The sequence below is a fragment of the Chenopodium album genome, chromosome 7 (assembly GCF_948465745.1).
Source record: "Chenopodium album chromosome 7, dcCheAlbu1.1, whole genome shotgun sequence".
NCBI classification, from domain to species: Eukaryota; Viridiplantae; Streptophyta; class Magnoliopsida; order Caryophyllales; family Amaranthaceae; genus Chenopodium; species Chenopodium album.
The window spans coordinates 68,888,325-68,903,661 of NC_137840.1; the positions used below are offsets into that span (position 1 = coordinate 68,888,325).

Sequence of the window (15,337 nt, forward strand, 5' to 3'; positions counted from 1 at the left end):
ACCAAAAAAAAAAAAAAAAAAAAACATAAAATTGGTACTCTTCCTTGCTAAGGAACACCGCTCCTCGCACACTCTCTTTCTTAATCTGGGAATACTAATCTTGTACTTGAGTGTTGATTATGTCATTTTAAAAATTTCAACTTTCTCTCTCTAAAATTCTCTTCATCTTCTTCTTCTTTAAATTCCCAGTTTCAGGTTTCTCTCTCTACAAAATCAGAGGAAGCTTCTCTGTTTTTGTGGCCCAACTCAAGCTTTCTATGTGAGTTATCTGCTTTTTTCTGCATTTCAAATTTCCATTCTTCCTCTTTTCAAAATTTGTCTTTTTAATTTTCTGGGTTCATTTATTTTTTCAACTTTGATAAATAAAAATCTGTTTTTTTTTTTTTTGGTAACTAGGTTCTCAATAAGTTGAAACTTCCGCCCTAAAAATGTTCACTGAAGGCCTTGATAACAGTGCCCTTCAATGGGTTCGAGAGGTATGTACTCTTCTACTTCCACATTTTTCCTTTATAATTTTTGCATTTTTATCTGGTTTTTATTTTGTGGGTCTGATTTAAATTTAGTATGTTGCTAATTTTGGTTATATTTTGGATTTTGTAATTTTGTTGTTGTTTCTATTATGGGTCTGATTTGAAATTTGGCAATGTATTACTGTAATTTATTTAGTACATTGCCAATTGTTGATTTTGCACTTTAATTTTAATTTTGCATTTTATGATTAATTTATTTTTGAGGGTCTGATTTGAATTTTGGTAATGTTGTTGAATTTGCACTTTGTTTTGATTTTTTTTTTGAAGGGTATGATCTAAATTTTGATAATGTTTCTATATTTGCATTTCATATATTTTGGTATCATGTTTCAAAAAAAAAAAAAAAAAAAAAAAGGTATCAGTTTTATATTGTGTTCAAGTGTATCATTTTAATTTTGGCAATCTTGATATATTTGATAGTGGTTAAATCAGGGAGTGAATGGAATTCTGATAATGTTTTCAATTTAATAAAACTCTTTGTTTTTTTAATTTTTATTTTTTAATTATTTTTTTAGGGTTCTAAGAATGGTAAGAAGGAAGAACCACTGTCAGTGTTAGACAACAGAACAAGGATTGACCCAATTATAAGAAGTAGCAGCCGAGGTTTTGGGTTGCCACCACCTGGCAAGTTCCGAAGTGGGCATTTGCCACCCACTGCAATTCCAGTATCTAGAGGTATTCCTGGGGATGACTCTGCTTCTGTCTCTGGCAATGACATCACCTCGGAATCCGAGGAGGAGGATGTTTACGGCGGTAGGTATTCTATGGATTCATCCCCTCAGGATGACCGTGCTACTCCCTCGATTACAAGTAGTTACAGATACTCAAACACAAGATCATTGCCTCCAACTCGAATGAGTTATGGAAGTGATTATCTGTCTTCTGATGTGTATTCGTCGGTGGAGTTGAGTGGGACGAGGGGTGAGCGATTAGTTAAAAAGAATGGAAGATACCCAGGCGCGCAGAATGGTTATGCAGAAGATGAGTCTGAAGATTCTGCTGGTAGCTCCGAGTTTTCTTCTTCTCAAGTTGGTAGCAACATTCGCACTGCTTCTCGCTCACAAGCTTATGTTTCAGAAGGCTATGCATCTAGCATAACTTCAAAGGTGAATATTGAAAAGGTATGTTATTTCGACTTTCTTACAATGTGTATAATTACAAGCTTGATAAAAGTGTAAAATTGTTTCCAACATTTATGAAAAATACGAGTGTATCTATTTTACCTTCTGTGAAACCTTTCTGGTTAGTTGGTAGTGTGACTTAAATTTTCCACAAGCTTGTTAACAATATAAACTGAATGCTGGTCAGCACATGTAGCGAAGAAGCAAGTATACATTTCCAAACTTGGTAAATTGCAGCTGCATTGTTCCTGTGTTAATGCCAAGCTCAATAAACATTTTTTTGCTGTTTCAACTGTAGTCACGACAGGAAATTAGTATATATGGGGTCATTTCTTGATACTCAATTGAAATGGAAAACGATGCCACTTACCTGTGTTATAACATAAAGCTATAATTTGTAGTGTCAGTAAATGGCATAGTCAGGCATCACAGTTAGCTGACCAGCCAAACTTCATTAACACCCATGTGAAATTCTATATTTGGGGAGGGAGGGAGGATTTTGAAGTGAGAACATGTACTTCAGTGAGTTCTACATTGCTTATGATGCCATGTGAAGTCCATATTGTGTAAGGCTAAGATAAGGAATAAATTGTTATTTTGTTTGTTTTGTGTCCTGGTTTGCCACAGCAGATGGGGTTCAAATATGGATTGTTGACTAGAAAAGGATTACAAAGAACGCTGACATATACTTTAGAAATTGTAGAGTAGAAACATAATTTCCTGGAGACCAAGTCTTTTTGTAACATAACACATGCCCTTGTTACTTTTTTTTTTTTAAATGTCAAAAAGATGCATAAACTATTATGCTGTTGTCTATTTCTTAGATTTTCCTGCCTAAATTGCTTGTAATTGTTTTTGTTGCCTTGCTGGCTATAGTTTTCATTGCTTGCTATCAGTTTAATGGAGTATTTTTGTGTGAGGTTTCAGAGCTTCAATCCTTTAAGAAAGTAATTTTGCTTGTTATGCCCATATAATTGCGTGAAATTTGAGCGCTTCATTTCTTTAAGCCAGTAATTTTGCTGCCTGTTGGCTGTTTGCTTCTTTCAGCTTTCTTGCTGTGCTCTATATCTGTAATATTAGCAATTTTTATTGGTGTGGACTCAACAAGCCCTTTCATGTAGGATGATGGTGATACCCCAAGTGCACCTCCAGTTTGCAACTCTGGTCAGGATGCCAATCAAGCTGTGCCTTTACCCAATAACAAAGTATCTGCTGATTCTCATGATGCTTCTGACAAAGTTGAGCCAATCGTTCCTAGTGTTAAGCTATCTGGGTCACATCAAGTGGATAGTATAGAAAAAACAAATCCTGGTCCACATGCAAGGTTGGTGTGCCATCTTTGGTTAATGTATAGATTTATGGGTTTTTGCTAACTAAACAATGACACTAATGTATTTCCTGGGTAACTTGATAAGATTTATTAATTTTATTTTAATTTGCTTCTCAGAACTATGGGCGGTGCAGAATCTGCAGGGTCTTCAGGTTCACATGCTGCTCGTCTGCCTACATTTCATGCAAGGTAATTTTTTGCTTATATCAGAATTGTTATCCTACTATAGCTTACCTCCAAACTTTATGCTATTTTACAATATTAAGATATATTCCTTTGTTTCAACTTGGTAAATAATTCAGCACTCAAGGACCATGGCATTCAGTGGTTGCATATGATGCTTGTGTTCGTCTTTGTCTCAATGCCTGGGCAAGAAGTTGCATGGAAGCTCCTGTATTTCTCGAAAATGAATGTGCTTTATTGCGGAGTGCATTTGGGTGAGTTTAGTCTACATCAATTCTTCCATTATCGCTATATACTTGTATATTTTTAGCACTTTTATTAAAGATTAAAATTTGTACAATTAACAGTGTGTTTTGGCGATTATTATGGGAATGAAGAATTACTTTAATCTTTGTTCTAATCTGCTGTAGTGGTTGATAGCGTTGTGCCAAATGACTTTTCCAACCCACTGTGCATTGTGCTATGTTTTTCCCGTTAACTATGAATTTTGCTCATTTCCACTAAGGTTACTTCCAATGGAGCTTTTTTGCGAGCCATGGCCTGATTGAGCATATCATGAATCATCTGCAATTCTGCAACTGCAATTCACGTTTGATCAGTTCTATAATTTCTGGCTTCTGGAAACTTTTTGTTTTGTTTTCATTTTTGTTCCACGAGTTCAGACATTTGTTCGCTTTCTTATGGTGTTAGGATTATTCCATAATTTGCATAGCGACTTAAAATCAATGATAAGATAACTTTCCGAGATTTATATAATTATATGGAACTTTAGAATTTAAATTGTCTTTATTTCTTGAACAAATTCTTACATGAATGGAACTTTGTTTCTTTCAAGCTTTTGTCCATAATTATAATGTTTGGTGGCTTATATTTGTTTAATGTATTACAGTTTGCAACAAATACTATTGCAGTCAGAAGAGGAAATTCTGGCTAAGCGTGGCTCAGAAGTTGCAGTTGAAGGAGCACCGCAAAAACCAAAGAAAATAATTGGGAAGATGAAGGTCCAAGGTATGATTTACCATTGCTGTTAGACTTTATTACTGTAATAAATTAACTTTCCATGAGTGGTCCTGAGATTCCTTTCATTGCAGTTCGAAAAGTGAGAATGGGACTGGACCCACCTACTGGTTGTAGTTTTGGTTCTGTAAAGGCTCCAGTTATAAATATGGAGTCTGCCCGCTCACAGTTATCCAAGGTGCAGAGGTCAGTTTGTTCAGGATGGCATGCCCTTCGAAGAGTGCGTTTTGTACTCCATAAGCCTACAGATGGTTCTTTATCAAAGAAGAGTTTGGCTTATGTTCAAGCCAGTAGTCAGTACTTAAAGCAGGTTTCTGGTCTTTTAAAAGTTGGTGTAGTGTCCACATTGCGTAACAGTGCATCATCATATGAACCTGTGCAAGGTAATCCGTGAAGCATTTTAAATCCAAGACGTGAATGTTTTATACAGCTTCTTTGGTCATATATCTTGCTTTGATAGGATTTATCTTGAAGAATTAAGTAATCCATGGATTAAGTTTTGTAAAACTAGGAATTTTTACATTATGTGCAAGAATCTTCTGAGAGTCTTCTAATCTATGATCCCCTTTTTCCTCTGATGCTACCAGAGAGTCATTTCTGTCTGCTGAGATTAAAAAGTTCACCTGAAGATGATGTTGTGCGGATGCAACCCGGTTCGGGCGAAACTCATGTATTGTATGTTTCTCGATTCTGTATCATTTTATATTTAGTTGTCATGGGATAATCATTGACAACCTTACAGCTTTCCAGATGGTCTGGGAGATGATTTGATTCTCGAAATTCAGGATTCAAAAGGAAAAACTTGTGGGCGTGTTGTTGCCCAAGTGGCTACTGTTGCTGATGATCCAGTAATCTTTCTGATCTTTTTATCATATGTACTAGTGGAGAATCTTATACTATTATCATTTATAAGAGAAGTTTCTTGTTGAATAATCTTGCAGAATGATAAACTACGTTGGTGGTCAATATTTCATGAACCAGAGCATGAACTTGTTGGTAAAATACAACTTTATATCAATTTCTCAACGAGTACCGAGGAGAACAGTAATAATAAGGTATGATGTCTTGATAGAGATGCTATCCAGGATTTTAGTCATTTGATGGCTTAATAGAATGTGTGACCTTTACCTCTTGTTCATCATATTCTTTCTTGCAAATATATTTGTGTTGTTTTTTTCCATAGCTGTGTAACATGTAATTTTTAGAAACTTTCTGCATTATTTTGAAAATTCTCCTTTGTTTAACTTAGTCAATTTCTCGCACAAGATTGTGTATGTGTGTGTTATGCTCATATGATGTATGTTTTTGAAGATTTCCTAGAATTTTGTATTGACAATATTGTCAACTTATCATAATTTGTGTGTGTGTGGGTGTGGTGTTACTAGTGCGGCTCTGTGGCAGAGACTGTAGCCTATGACCTGGTTTTAGAAGTTGCAATGAAAGTTCAACATTTTCAACAAAGACATTTACTGCTGCATGGCGAGTGGAAATGGTTATTGGAAGAATTTGCAACCTATTACGGGGTTTCTGATGCATACACTAAACTTAGGTAAACCTTGTTCTTTTATTAATTTTGTGCATCATTGCTTTTGAGATCTGTGTGAGTCACGCCCTAAGATAATTGCAACTTAATTTGCTATTATGACAGATACCTTACTTATGTCATGGATGTTGCCACACCAACAGCTGATTGTCTGACTCTTGTGTATGATTTGCTTTATCCTGTGGTTATGAAGGGCCACACTAAGAGCACATTAAGTCATCAGGAGGTATGTTGGTTTAAAGTTAGGCTTTGAATACATACAATTTCCTCTTGCCTTTAGCATTATTGATGTGAATGGCATACTACACTGTTTGAATTTATGTGTGTTCCTGATGCATTGCTTGTTGGTTGCTTAGAATCGTATCTTAGGTGAAGTGGAGGATCAAATTGAGCAGATACTTGCTCTGGCGTTTGAGAATTACAAATCCTTGGATGAATCACTGCCTTCTGGAATGACAGAAGTCTTCAGGCCTGCAAGTGGGGTTGCAGCTCCTGCTTTGCAACCTGCTGTCAAACTTTACACTCTTCTTCACGATATATTGTCTCCTGAGGCACAGAATAAACTTTGTAGACACTTCCAGGTTAAGCACCGTCCATTTGAGTATGTATATTGGGAGATTTTTTTCCTTGGATTGTCATGCTGAATGTTCATAATGCCAGGCTGCTGCAAAGAAGAGGTCGAAGAGACATTTGTCTGAGACAGATGAGTATGTTAGTAATACTGGTGAAGGAAGCATGCTAGATCACGTTACAATGACCACCGCATACCAGAAAGTGAGAAATCTTTGCTTGAACATCAGTAATGAAGTTTCCACGGATATTGAAATCCACAACCAGCACATACTTCCCAGGTATGTATTGCTTATTTCTTGTGCTAATCTAAGCTCTTTGCTCTACTGTAAAGTTATGTGATTGCAATAGCTACCAATGCTACAACAGTACAACACTAGACCAAAGGGGCATTGTGTTGTGTGGTTTACAAATTAACATATAGGGAGTCTTGTGCCTTGGATTGTGGAAGCTGTTTACCATCTTTTTAAAATAATAAGATTATTAGTAATCATCTGATAAAAAGGCTGCAAGCTAAGGAAATATACACATACACGATAACACGTGTATGGGTAATCATCTTGTGCCTTGATGTAAAAGTACATTACTTGGGGTCTGTCTGAAGCATATAAAATTCATCATTAAGGGTCTATGCTCTAGCTGGGATGCCTTCCTGACCACTCCTCCCTTACAATTTATAGTTCTAGTTGCCTCTAATCATGCAAAAGTCCCCCCTCCCTCTCTCTGAGATGAGACCAAAAAAACATCAGTTATTAATAGGTTGCCTTTTTTTTTTTTGATGCAGTTTTGTCGATCTGCCAAATCTTTGTTCATCAATATATAGTGTAGAACTTTGCAACCGGATACGTGAATTCCTCATTGCGTGCCCTCCGTCTGGTCCTTCACAACCTGTGGCAGAACTTGTGATAGCTACAGCTGATTTCCAAAGAGATCTCGTCAACTGGAATATCAAGTAAATTCTTGGCTCTTCTTTCCTTCATTTATTTTTTTGTGTTTAATCTGTAAATTGTATATAAAAAAAATGATTATTACTTTTCTTTCATATGTAGTCCCATCAAAGGCGGAGTTGATGCAAAAGATTTGTTCCACTTGTATATAGTTGTCTGGATTCAGGATAAGCGGTTGGCTTTGCTTGAAACCTGCAAACTTGACAAGGTAATGATACCAACCTAATTGGGTATAATTTTTCTGTTTTGTCCTAAAATTTAAGATTAAAACTGTTAGTGATAAAGATATGTCAACTTCGTTAGTTTTTTCTTGTCCAGCTCAAAATAATCCCTCTTATCAATCCCGTTCAGCAAGTGCTTTAACATTTTTTTTGATGCTGTAACTCGTTATTTTCTCCATTAACAATTTATTTTTGCAGGTCAAATGGTCTGGTGTCCGCACACAACATTCGACTACCCCTTTTGTTGATGAAATGTATGATAGACTAAAAGATACACTGAATGATTATGAAGTCATTGTTAGCCGCTGGCCAGAATATAGCTTTTTCTTGGAAAATGTATGCTATTTTTTTATTATAAATTTGTACATTTTGCTGTATCTCTTTTGAATATGGGCTAGATTCATTCATATGCTTCCTGTAAAATTAAAAAAACAATAATCACTAGTCCCGAGCTCTAAGGATTATCTAATTACAAGCTAGCCTGTAAATTGTGTTATTTTGGAACTAAATAGATTTATATTATCATTAGGCCTTAGTTCTAAGACGTATATGTCGTACATATTTGTTACATGCAGAATCAAATTATAAGTTGGGTTGATGTACTCACTAAGTAATTGTACTTTTAGGCTGTGGCTGATGTAGAGAAGTCCATAGTGGAGGCTCTAGACCGACAATATTCCGATGTCTTGGCCCCTCTAAAAGAAAATCTTGCGCCAAAGAAATTTGGTTTCAAGTATATGCAGAAACTGACCAAGCGAAATGTGGCTCCATACACAGTTCCAGATGAGGTACTTTTCTGTCTATTCAAATTGTTAAGGATGATATGATCCCTCATTGGCATTAGGGCTTCTTCTTACACACTCTTTTTGGTTTTGCAGGTTGGGATCCTTTTAAATTCAATGAAGAGGATGCTTGACATTCTTCGGCCCAAGATAGAAACTCAGTTTAAGTCATGGGGTTCCTGTATCCCTAATGCTGGCAATCAGACACCAGGAGAGCGCTTAAGTGAGGTTACTGTCATGCTAAGAGCAAAGTTCAGAAACTATCTGCAAGCCATTGTTGAAAAGCTGGTTGAAAATGTGAGTGTTTCTCTGGATTTGCTCCTGTGGCTGAGAGAGCTCTGTTGGCTTTTGTTAATTCAACTTTGAAATTATTTTCTTGTAGACGAGGTTACAAAACGCTACAAAAATTAAGAAGATTCTGCAAGATTCCAAAGAAAGTGTTGGGGAATCTGATGTTAGAAACAGAATGCAGCCTCTGAAAGAACAGCTAATGAGCACATTGAATCATTTGCACACCATATTTGAAACTCATGTCTTTATTGCTCTATGCCGGGGTTACTGGGACCGAATCGGTCAGGTGGGTGGACATAAACTTGAGATGTAAAACATCTAAGATATCTAAAATGACAGTCACTCTTAACTGCTTGTACTTGAATACTTGATGCAGGATGTTCTTAGTTTCTTGGAGAATCGGAAAGAAAATAAAGCGTGGTACAAGGGGTCAACAATTGCTGTTTCTGTGAGTATTTACTTGAGCTTGTTATATCTGACTCATCCTTAAAATTACATGTATTATTAAGGGATTGTAAATTTTCTCCGGACATGCAAGTGATTTTATCTGTTACCGACTTACTGGTGTAACAAAGATTTTGCCTCTTTAGACTTCGTTTGTAAAAGGGATTAAAGATGACAAAGTATCCAGAGCTTGCTTTAGCTGTATTAACTTGTCACTAACCCAGAGTCTAACCTATGGCAGGTTCTTGATGACACATTTGCGTCACAGATGCAGCAGCTTTTGGGGCACGCCTTACAAGACAAGGACATTGAGCCTCCTCGTTCGATGATGGAAGTAAGATCGATGTTGTGTAAAGATGCTCAAATTCACAAGAGTAACACGTTTTATTACTGAAACAATGTAAAATAATGTAGATAAGTTTACTTATTGTAGTCATGACACAATTTTGTGAAATGAGAACATGTACTCCTAGTGCTCTATTAACAAATTTAAATAGAACATTTTAAAGAAAATCAATATATAGAAATTCTTTTTGTTAATAAAATAATATCCTAGGTCCAATTTTTGGTCTTATGTAAGTTCTGTAAACAATAAAATTTATTGGGCATTTAGAAATGTATATCAGAATTATTATTTGAACATGTGTTGTTACTTTCAAATTGAAAATTCCACCATGTTTTACACAAAAAAAAAACCTCCAAAGTGGTGAAGCAGAAGATGGGATGGATATTAGAGACTCCGAGAGGCTAGTGTCCGTTATATTACTGAGTAAATGTTGTAAACAAATTGGTAATTTGATCAAATGGAGCTTCTAAAACTCATGACGACCCTATTCCTTGTAAATTTGGGTGATGTAAAGAAAATAAGTCCCTCCCTTTGAAATTCGGAACGTGTTCAGCTTTGCCCACAAGGCCACAACCTTTCGTAAGAGAAAATTCGTTACAAATCTGGGTGATGTAACGACAACGAGCCCTCCTTTTTAAATTCGGAACGTGTTTAAGTTTTGCCCACAAGGCCACATCCTTTCGCAAGAGAGCGACATAGACATCCTGATAACACTAATTATACTACGTATTAGATAAAGTTAATTATGATGATATTTGGAAAAAATTTTAAAAAAAAAAAAAAAAAAAAAAAAAAAAAGGTTTGGACAATAATTGTCCATCTTACAGTATTAAAATGTTAGCATGAGATAGCTAAATTGACAGGTTAGCGAGGATGCAACGTAAAAGTGAGAAAGTCATTCCTAAACTCCTTTTACAAATAATTTTAAAAAATACAGCATTGTATTAAAATAATTTAAAAATACTCAAGACTTTAAGCGCACCGTGCACGGCATAAATTACCCATTACAATCAATTTACTCAGGATTACGCTGAAGCCTAAATTATCAATTGACAGCTACTCAAAAATTGCATAATACTTTGACATCATTTGTTTCGTTTTCCTGTCACGCAAAACATGTCCAAAACAATCACCTTCCTAAATTCTTTTCGTTTTCATATTATGCAAAGCACGTCCAAAAACAATCGCCTTCCTAACTACTGTTCTTTTTTGGCATTTTTTTCCTAATTGTCAAAAGCAAAATGTACAGCAGCCTCAATAATGAATTGATTTCAGCACCGACAGGAAGTGAGAAGGTAGGAGCGATATAAGCCCCCAAAACTTGGGACATTTAGAGGCTCCTGCTTGGGTTCCATTGAGAGCTACTTAGTGGCGGAAGTGTAAGCACAAAAGTCATGCTTGCTAAACAAGCAGCACCCTTGAGAAAAGAAAGGTGTACAGTAACTGTTAAGCACCCTGAAACTGATGAATTAATTTAAATGGAGATATTTACATGATCTGTTTCTGCTGAGAATTCAATCAATCCAGCACACAAAAGAATGCACTTGCTTTCTATAGTATTTTGTGGAACGTGAAAGGATTGTACAAATTTAACCAAACACATGAAGCATGGTCAGCCCTCTTGGGCTTCTCTAACTGGAAACAATTTAGAAAAGCCTTGATATGACACGGCAAGAGGTCCAGAAGGCTGTTGTCGCAACTCTAAGAAGTGCAGGATTTTGATATATTCTGTTGAAAAAAAAAAGCACAAGGATTCAGTTAGCAAACATTTCAACTAGTATGAAAAACTTTGACTCTACTGTTTATAATTGGAATATCTAAACAAAGAATTAGCAGTTAAAAAAAAGGAATCTTGGATGGCATTGTTTGTACAAAAACACATAAAATGCAACACTTGGCTCACAGGTCTGTTTCAATTTTCAAAACACATTGCTTCTAGAGTTCTAGATGTAGGGAGAATGTAGCAATTCAGCAACAAATCTTGATTAAAAATAAATGTTGGCCAACAGCTCATTAAACTAAGAAAAATAGCACAAATGACAACTGCAATGAAATTGCACAGAAAGAAAAAAGCATCAAGGATAAATAAACCTACCCAACTGCAGTTGCACTCCAGGACGCAACATTGTAGATTACTTTAGTTCCATCCAATGCTTTTCGTAGCTTCCCCTTTCTCTTTTTTATCGAGAAAGTTTTGCTAAGAGCTGGGGAAAGGTTAAATGTAGTTAGTAACATCTCCAGTGACACAAAGACATTACAGTTTCAACACAGGAAAAGCTTAAAAAGAAAAGGACAAAGAATCAATTCAGAGCAATATAAAGAAAAGTTCACAAGCTTACCATCTTGGAGTTTGTTAGGACTCAGATCCTGCAAAATAAAAAGCAAGAAGTCAAGCTCAGAGTAAAATCTTCCCCACTCCAATCAACAACTGTACCACTTATCCAATTTTTTACCTTCAGAAAGCATGAAGGACATGATCTCCTCAATTTTAATCATTAGAGGAAAAAAATATATAGCAGGTCACATGGTACAATTGGTTTCCTTTGATTGTTTTATAGATTATCATGAGTGGACTAATTGGAAGACCGGAGAAATTATGCAACAAGAGTCCAACCTTAACAATACATAACACATTGCATTGAGGCAAATTTATGAACTCTCAACAAGAGAACAAGGGCAAGTATATCTTGTTAACAAGGAGCTGATATTTTCAGGTAGTATTTGGAAAGTCTCTTTTTACATAAAAATTAAGAGAGAATTCACCCCATCATATAAATGGATGGTAAATTTTGCAAGTATATCTTGTTTGAGCTACTATATTCAGGTAAAACTTGGAAGTATCATTTTAGATTTCTTTAAAGGAGGAGATAGCCTATTATATAACAAGATTACGAATTTCAAAATCTGTATTATGAGCATAAAGCCATAAGCCAACTACTGTCTTCATGGAAAAGGTAGCTTGAATTCAAAGAAGTCTGGACTTCCAGATTTAGAGAGTAATTTTTTCCTTGCTCTTCATAATTAGATTGGACCAGAGCTTATAGCCTACTGACAAAGTAGAGAATTGCTAAAACTATCAGAGATTCTAAGATTACAAGTTGCATATGTTATTAACTGTAAGACGCCCTATGTGAAAGTTGACAAATAGAAAAACGAAAAATTTCTCATACATTGTTCACCATTTGACACCTCCTCAATGAATTGCAGCATCAGGACAAACAGCTGATGGATATTTGACCACACATTGAGTACATGTCCAAAGGTTCAAGGACTTGAAGTATAGCATGAGTGACCCCTAAATATGCAATACACACACAAAGTAGCCAAGGTAACAAACAATGTTTAAGGCCCAATATGCTTTATTTCATGTACCAAATTACCCTATCATATATTTTGGAAAGAGGTTTAACCTTTTAAGTTTCCCACCTCACCCCAGATAGGAGATGATAAGAACAGAGAAGACACTAGGTCTTTGGTAGAATTTTAGTATACTATCCAATAACATATACGATAAGTAATTGGTGAAAGTGAGCGTAAGCATGTTACAATGGTTTAAGTGAAAGCATCTCTCATGTAAGCATAATCCCGGTAATTCATTTGTTCTACATAAACCACTTGCTTAATTCCCCATATCAATTCCTCAAATAAGAAAGAAAGCTATATCACAAAAGCCTAAATTGCCATTGGTTTGAATGCATACCTTCGTCTGTTTAAGAGACAATAGATAAGCAGCCATGAAGCACGCTATTCCATCGACAATGTCTTCTTGCCGAACAACTACAAAGTCTTCTTCATCATCCTCAGCACTCCCACCTTCCCACAAATCATTATCACTCACCATGTCCCAAGAATTACCTTCTTCTCCTGCCACAAAGTAGTATTCACTCAATAAGATGATCCCATATTGCACTCACACATTACATTAATTCAAAATTATCGAATTCGCAACAACATTTCTGATAAATGCCTCTAAATACATCATAGATCAAAGCATACCAGGAAGTTTTTGTTGAACTGAGAGCTGAGCACTCTCTATCCTTTCAAGAAATTCTGGACCTTCTAACCTCGACTTAATCAAACCACACAGCTGCAAACAAAACAAACACCAAAATAAACATTCCGAAAATTCGATAACCAAATCAATAAACACCCAAATCACAACAACAAAACACCCAGTAAAGATCAACCCACAAAAACCTTCAACAAAACAACAATAATTCGGTCAATTATCAATTAAATCAACTAATTTACATACACTATAGATTCCAGCTGGCTTAAATTACAAAGTTTCGGGAATAATACCCAAAACCCGGAATCAAATCCTGTCTACATCGTTGCCTTTGCGGCTCAATTCATCGCTAAATTATGAATACTTTAACAAAAAAAATACAATCAAAAGCAGCTTACTTCCTCGGCTTCATAATCTGGGGAAGAAGAAGGCGAAGATCGACCGCAATTATCTCTTTCATCAGCTACTTTGCTATCATCTTCATCATCATCATCATTATCATCAGAATTATCGGCATCATCGTGTAAACCATCGGCGTTGAGAGATTCAAGAGCTCTTTGACACTGTTCCATAACTGCTTTCAATGTCTTCAACTTCACTTTCACTTCTTCTCTCTCTTTCCTCCCTCTATTACTGCTCTCCGCCGTCTCCATAACCCTAATTTCTACTTATCTACAATCAATTTAACCCTAAAAGAACATAATTTGATGAAAATTAAACCAAATTGAATCGAAAAAGAAACCCTAATTTTCCCGATTAAATCTCTACTGTACAATTATAAAGCTCCAAAATTCGAAATTTGATTGATAATCGATAATCTCTCTGTAACGAGATTCAAACAAGCAAATTTAAGCTTGTAATTGGGGATAATTTTCGATTCCCATTAAATTTGGGGTTAGAAATTGAAGGAGAGATATTGAAGTTCTGGGTTTTTGTTTTTCCCCCTTTTCCTTGTTTGGGGTATGAATTCAGAAAATTGGAGATTTTATTTATTTACACGATTTATTGGTATTATTATTACAGTGTTTACAAACATGAAAAAAAAATATAGAAAAACTAAATAAAAACAAAGGAGGAATTGTTGTTGATACGTCTAGTTTGGTCACATGTTATAAAAGATTTGTGGAATTATAATTTTGGCAAGTCTTGTTGGTTAGAAGAAAGTTAAAGCAACTTCAAATCAATCCACTTGACTTCTTCCATTTGCAACAAATTGCTCTGGGCTCTATTGTCCCATCTCGCTCAAATAATTGGGGAAAAAAATTACGTATACAATTGGAGGAAAATATTATTTTAAATCTTAACGGGTATAGTATTTTCAATCTTAGTTCACATACTTAATACTTTAATTTAGACGCATGCGTGGATGCATATTATGTTTAATCTCGTGTCTTTTGTTTTACATTAGATAGTCCATTTTGCTCTTTTCAATTGATAAGAGCTAATTCGATTTAATTTTTAATCACACTAGTAATGAGCGAGTTTTCTTGATTGTAACAATATAAACTGATAATGATAAGGTTGATGACTTTAAATTTTCCCTTATGTATGTAAATGTTATTTGTCAATTTGGTGCTCAATTAATGATATTTCTTTTGTAATGATAGTGGTTAGGTGCCCTATTAATGTTAAAATCTTGGTTGCGCCACTGCACGACATGATAAGAATATGGGCAAAGGTTATGCTTGGGTTGTCATTTAATAATTAGGTGATATAATTTGTAAACCCTAAACGTGTAAGCTCGATTCAATATAGGCTTAATGACATATTTGGTCATGTCTTGGATGTATTCAATAGGGTATTTAATCAACTAAGGCAAGTTGGATTTATTTCATGAATTGGACATTTGCCTAACATCTTATCAAAGGAGCATTGTCAAATTTTTAACTTAGGAGGTATACAACAACACATTGTACTCATAATTCATGAATAATTAGAATTCATATCACTCTATCAATTTTTTCTCTTAATTGTATGGAGGATATTCATATGAAAATATGCAA

General features: G+C 35.3%; 2 protein-coding genes across 2 annotated transcripts; one reads left to right on the forward strand and one right to left on the reverse strand.

The window, feature by feature from the left end:
* Nucleotides 1-9,663, forward strand: LOC145638228 (uncharacterized). Its single transcript, XM_081689194.1, has 23 exons — nt 1-259; nt 397-476; nt 1,046-1,651; nt 2,773-2,975; nt 3,099-3,170; nt 3,284-3,418; nt 4,054-4,172; nt 4,256-4,564; nt 4,769-4,856; nt 4,924-5,029; nt 5,123-5,236; nt 5,567-5,730; nt 5,830-5,950; nt 6,081-6,305; nt 6,385-6,575; nt 7,079-7,246; nt 7,344-7,449; nt 7,661-7,798; nt 8,089-8,250; nt 8,341-8,541; nt 8,627-8,821; nt 8,912-8,983; nt 9,221-9,663. The coding sequence occupies exons 2-23, from the start codon at nt 429-431 to the stop codon at nt 9,371-9,373; spliced, it is 3,696 nt and encodes a 1,231-aa protein (XP_081545320.1). The 5' UTR covers nt 1-259; nt 397-428; the 3' UTR covers nt 9,374-9,663.
* Nucleotides 9,664-10,760: 1,097 nt separating this feature from the next.
* LOC145639295 (uncharacterized) lies at nt 10,761-14,455 on the reverse strand. Its single transcript, XM_081690496.1, has 6 exons — nt 13,733-14,455; nt 13,322-13,412; nt 13,026-13,189; nt 11,665-11,692; nt 11,421-11,529; nt 10,761-11,053 (listed from the first exon to the last, which is right to left on the reverse strand). Exons 1-6 carry the CDS (start codon nt 13,985-13,987, stop codon nt 10,972-10,974), a joined length of 729 nt encoding a protein of 242 aa, XP_081546622.1. The 5' UTR covers nt 13,988-14,455; the 3' UTR covers nt 10,761-10,971.
* Between the last annotated feature and the right edge of the window lie 882 nt (nt 14,456-15,337).

What these genes read in the sequence shown, in the direction of transcription:
- LOC145638228 (XM_081689194.1), top strand. Translation starts at nt 429, where the DNA reads ATGTTCACTGAAGGCCTTGATAACAGTGCCCTTCAATGGGTTCGAGAG. An exon ending in TCGGGCGAAACTCATGTATT is followed by an intron (nt 4,857 to 4,923) that starts GTATGTTTCTCG and finishes ACAACCTTACAG; the next exon opens with CTTTCCAGATGGTCTGGGAG. An exon ending in CATACACAGTTCCAGATGAG is followed by an intron (nt 8,251 to 8,340) that starts GTACTTTTCTGT and finishes TTGGTTTTGCAG; the next exon opens with GTTGGGATCCTTTTAAATTC.
- LOC145639295 (XM_081690496.1), bottom strand. Translation starts at nt 13,987, where the DNA reads ATGGAGACGGCGGAGAGCAGTAATAGAGGGAGGAAAGAGAGAGAAGAA. An exon ending in AGTTCAACAAAAACTTCCTG is followed by an intron (nt 13,190 to 13,321) that starts GTATGCTTTGAT and finishes ACTTTGTGGCAG; the next exon opens with GAGAAGAAGGTAATTCTTGG. An exon ending in TCCTAACAAACTCCAAGATG is followed by an intron (nt 11,530 to 11,664) that starts GTAAGCTTGTGA and finishes ACCTTTCCCCAG; the next exon opens with CTCTTAGCAAAACTTTCTCG.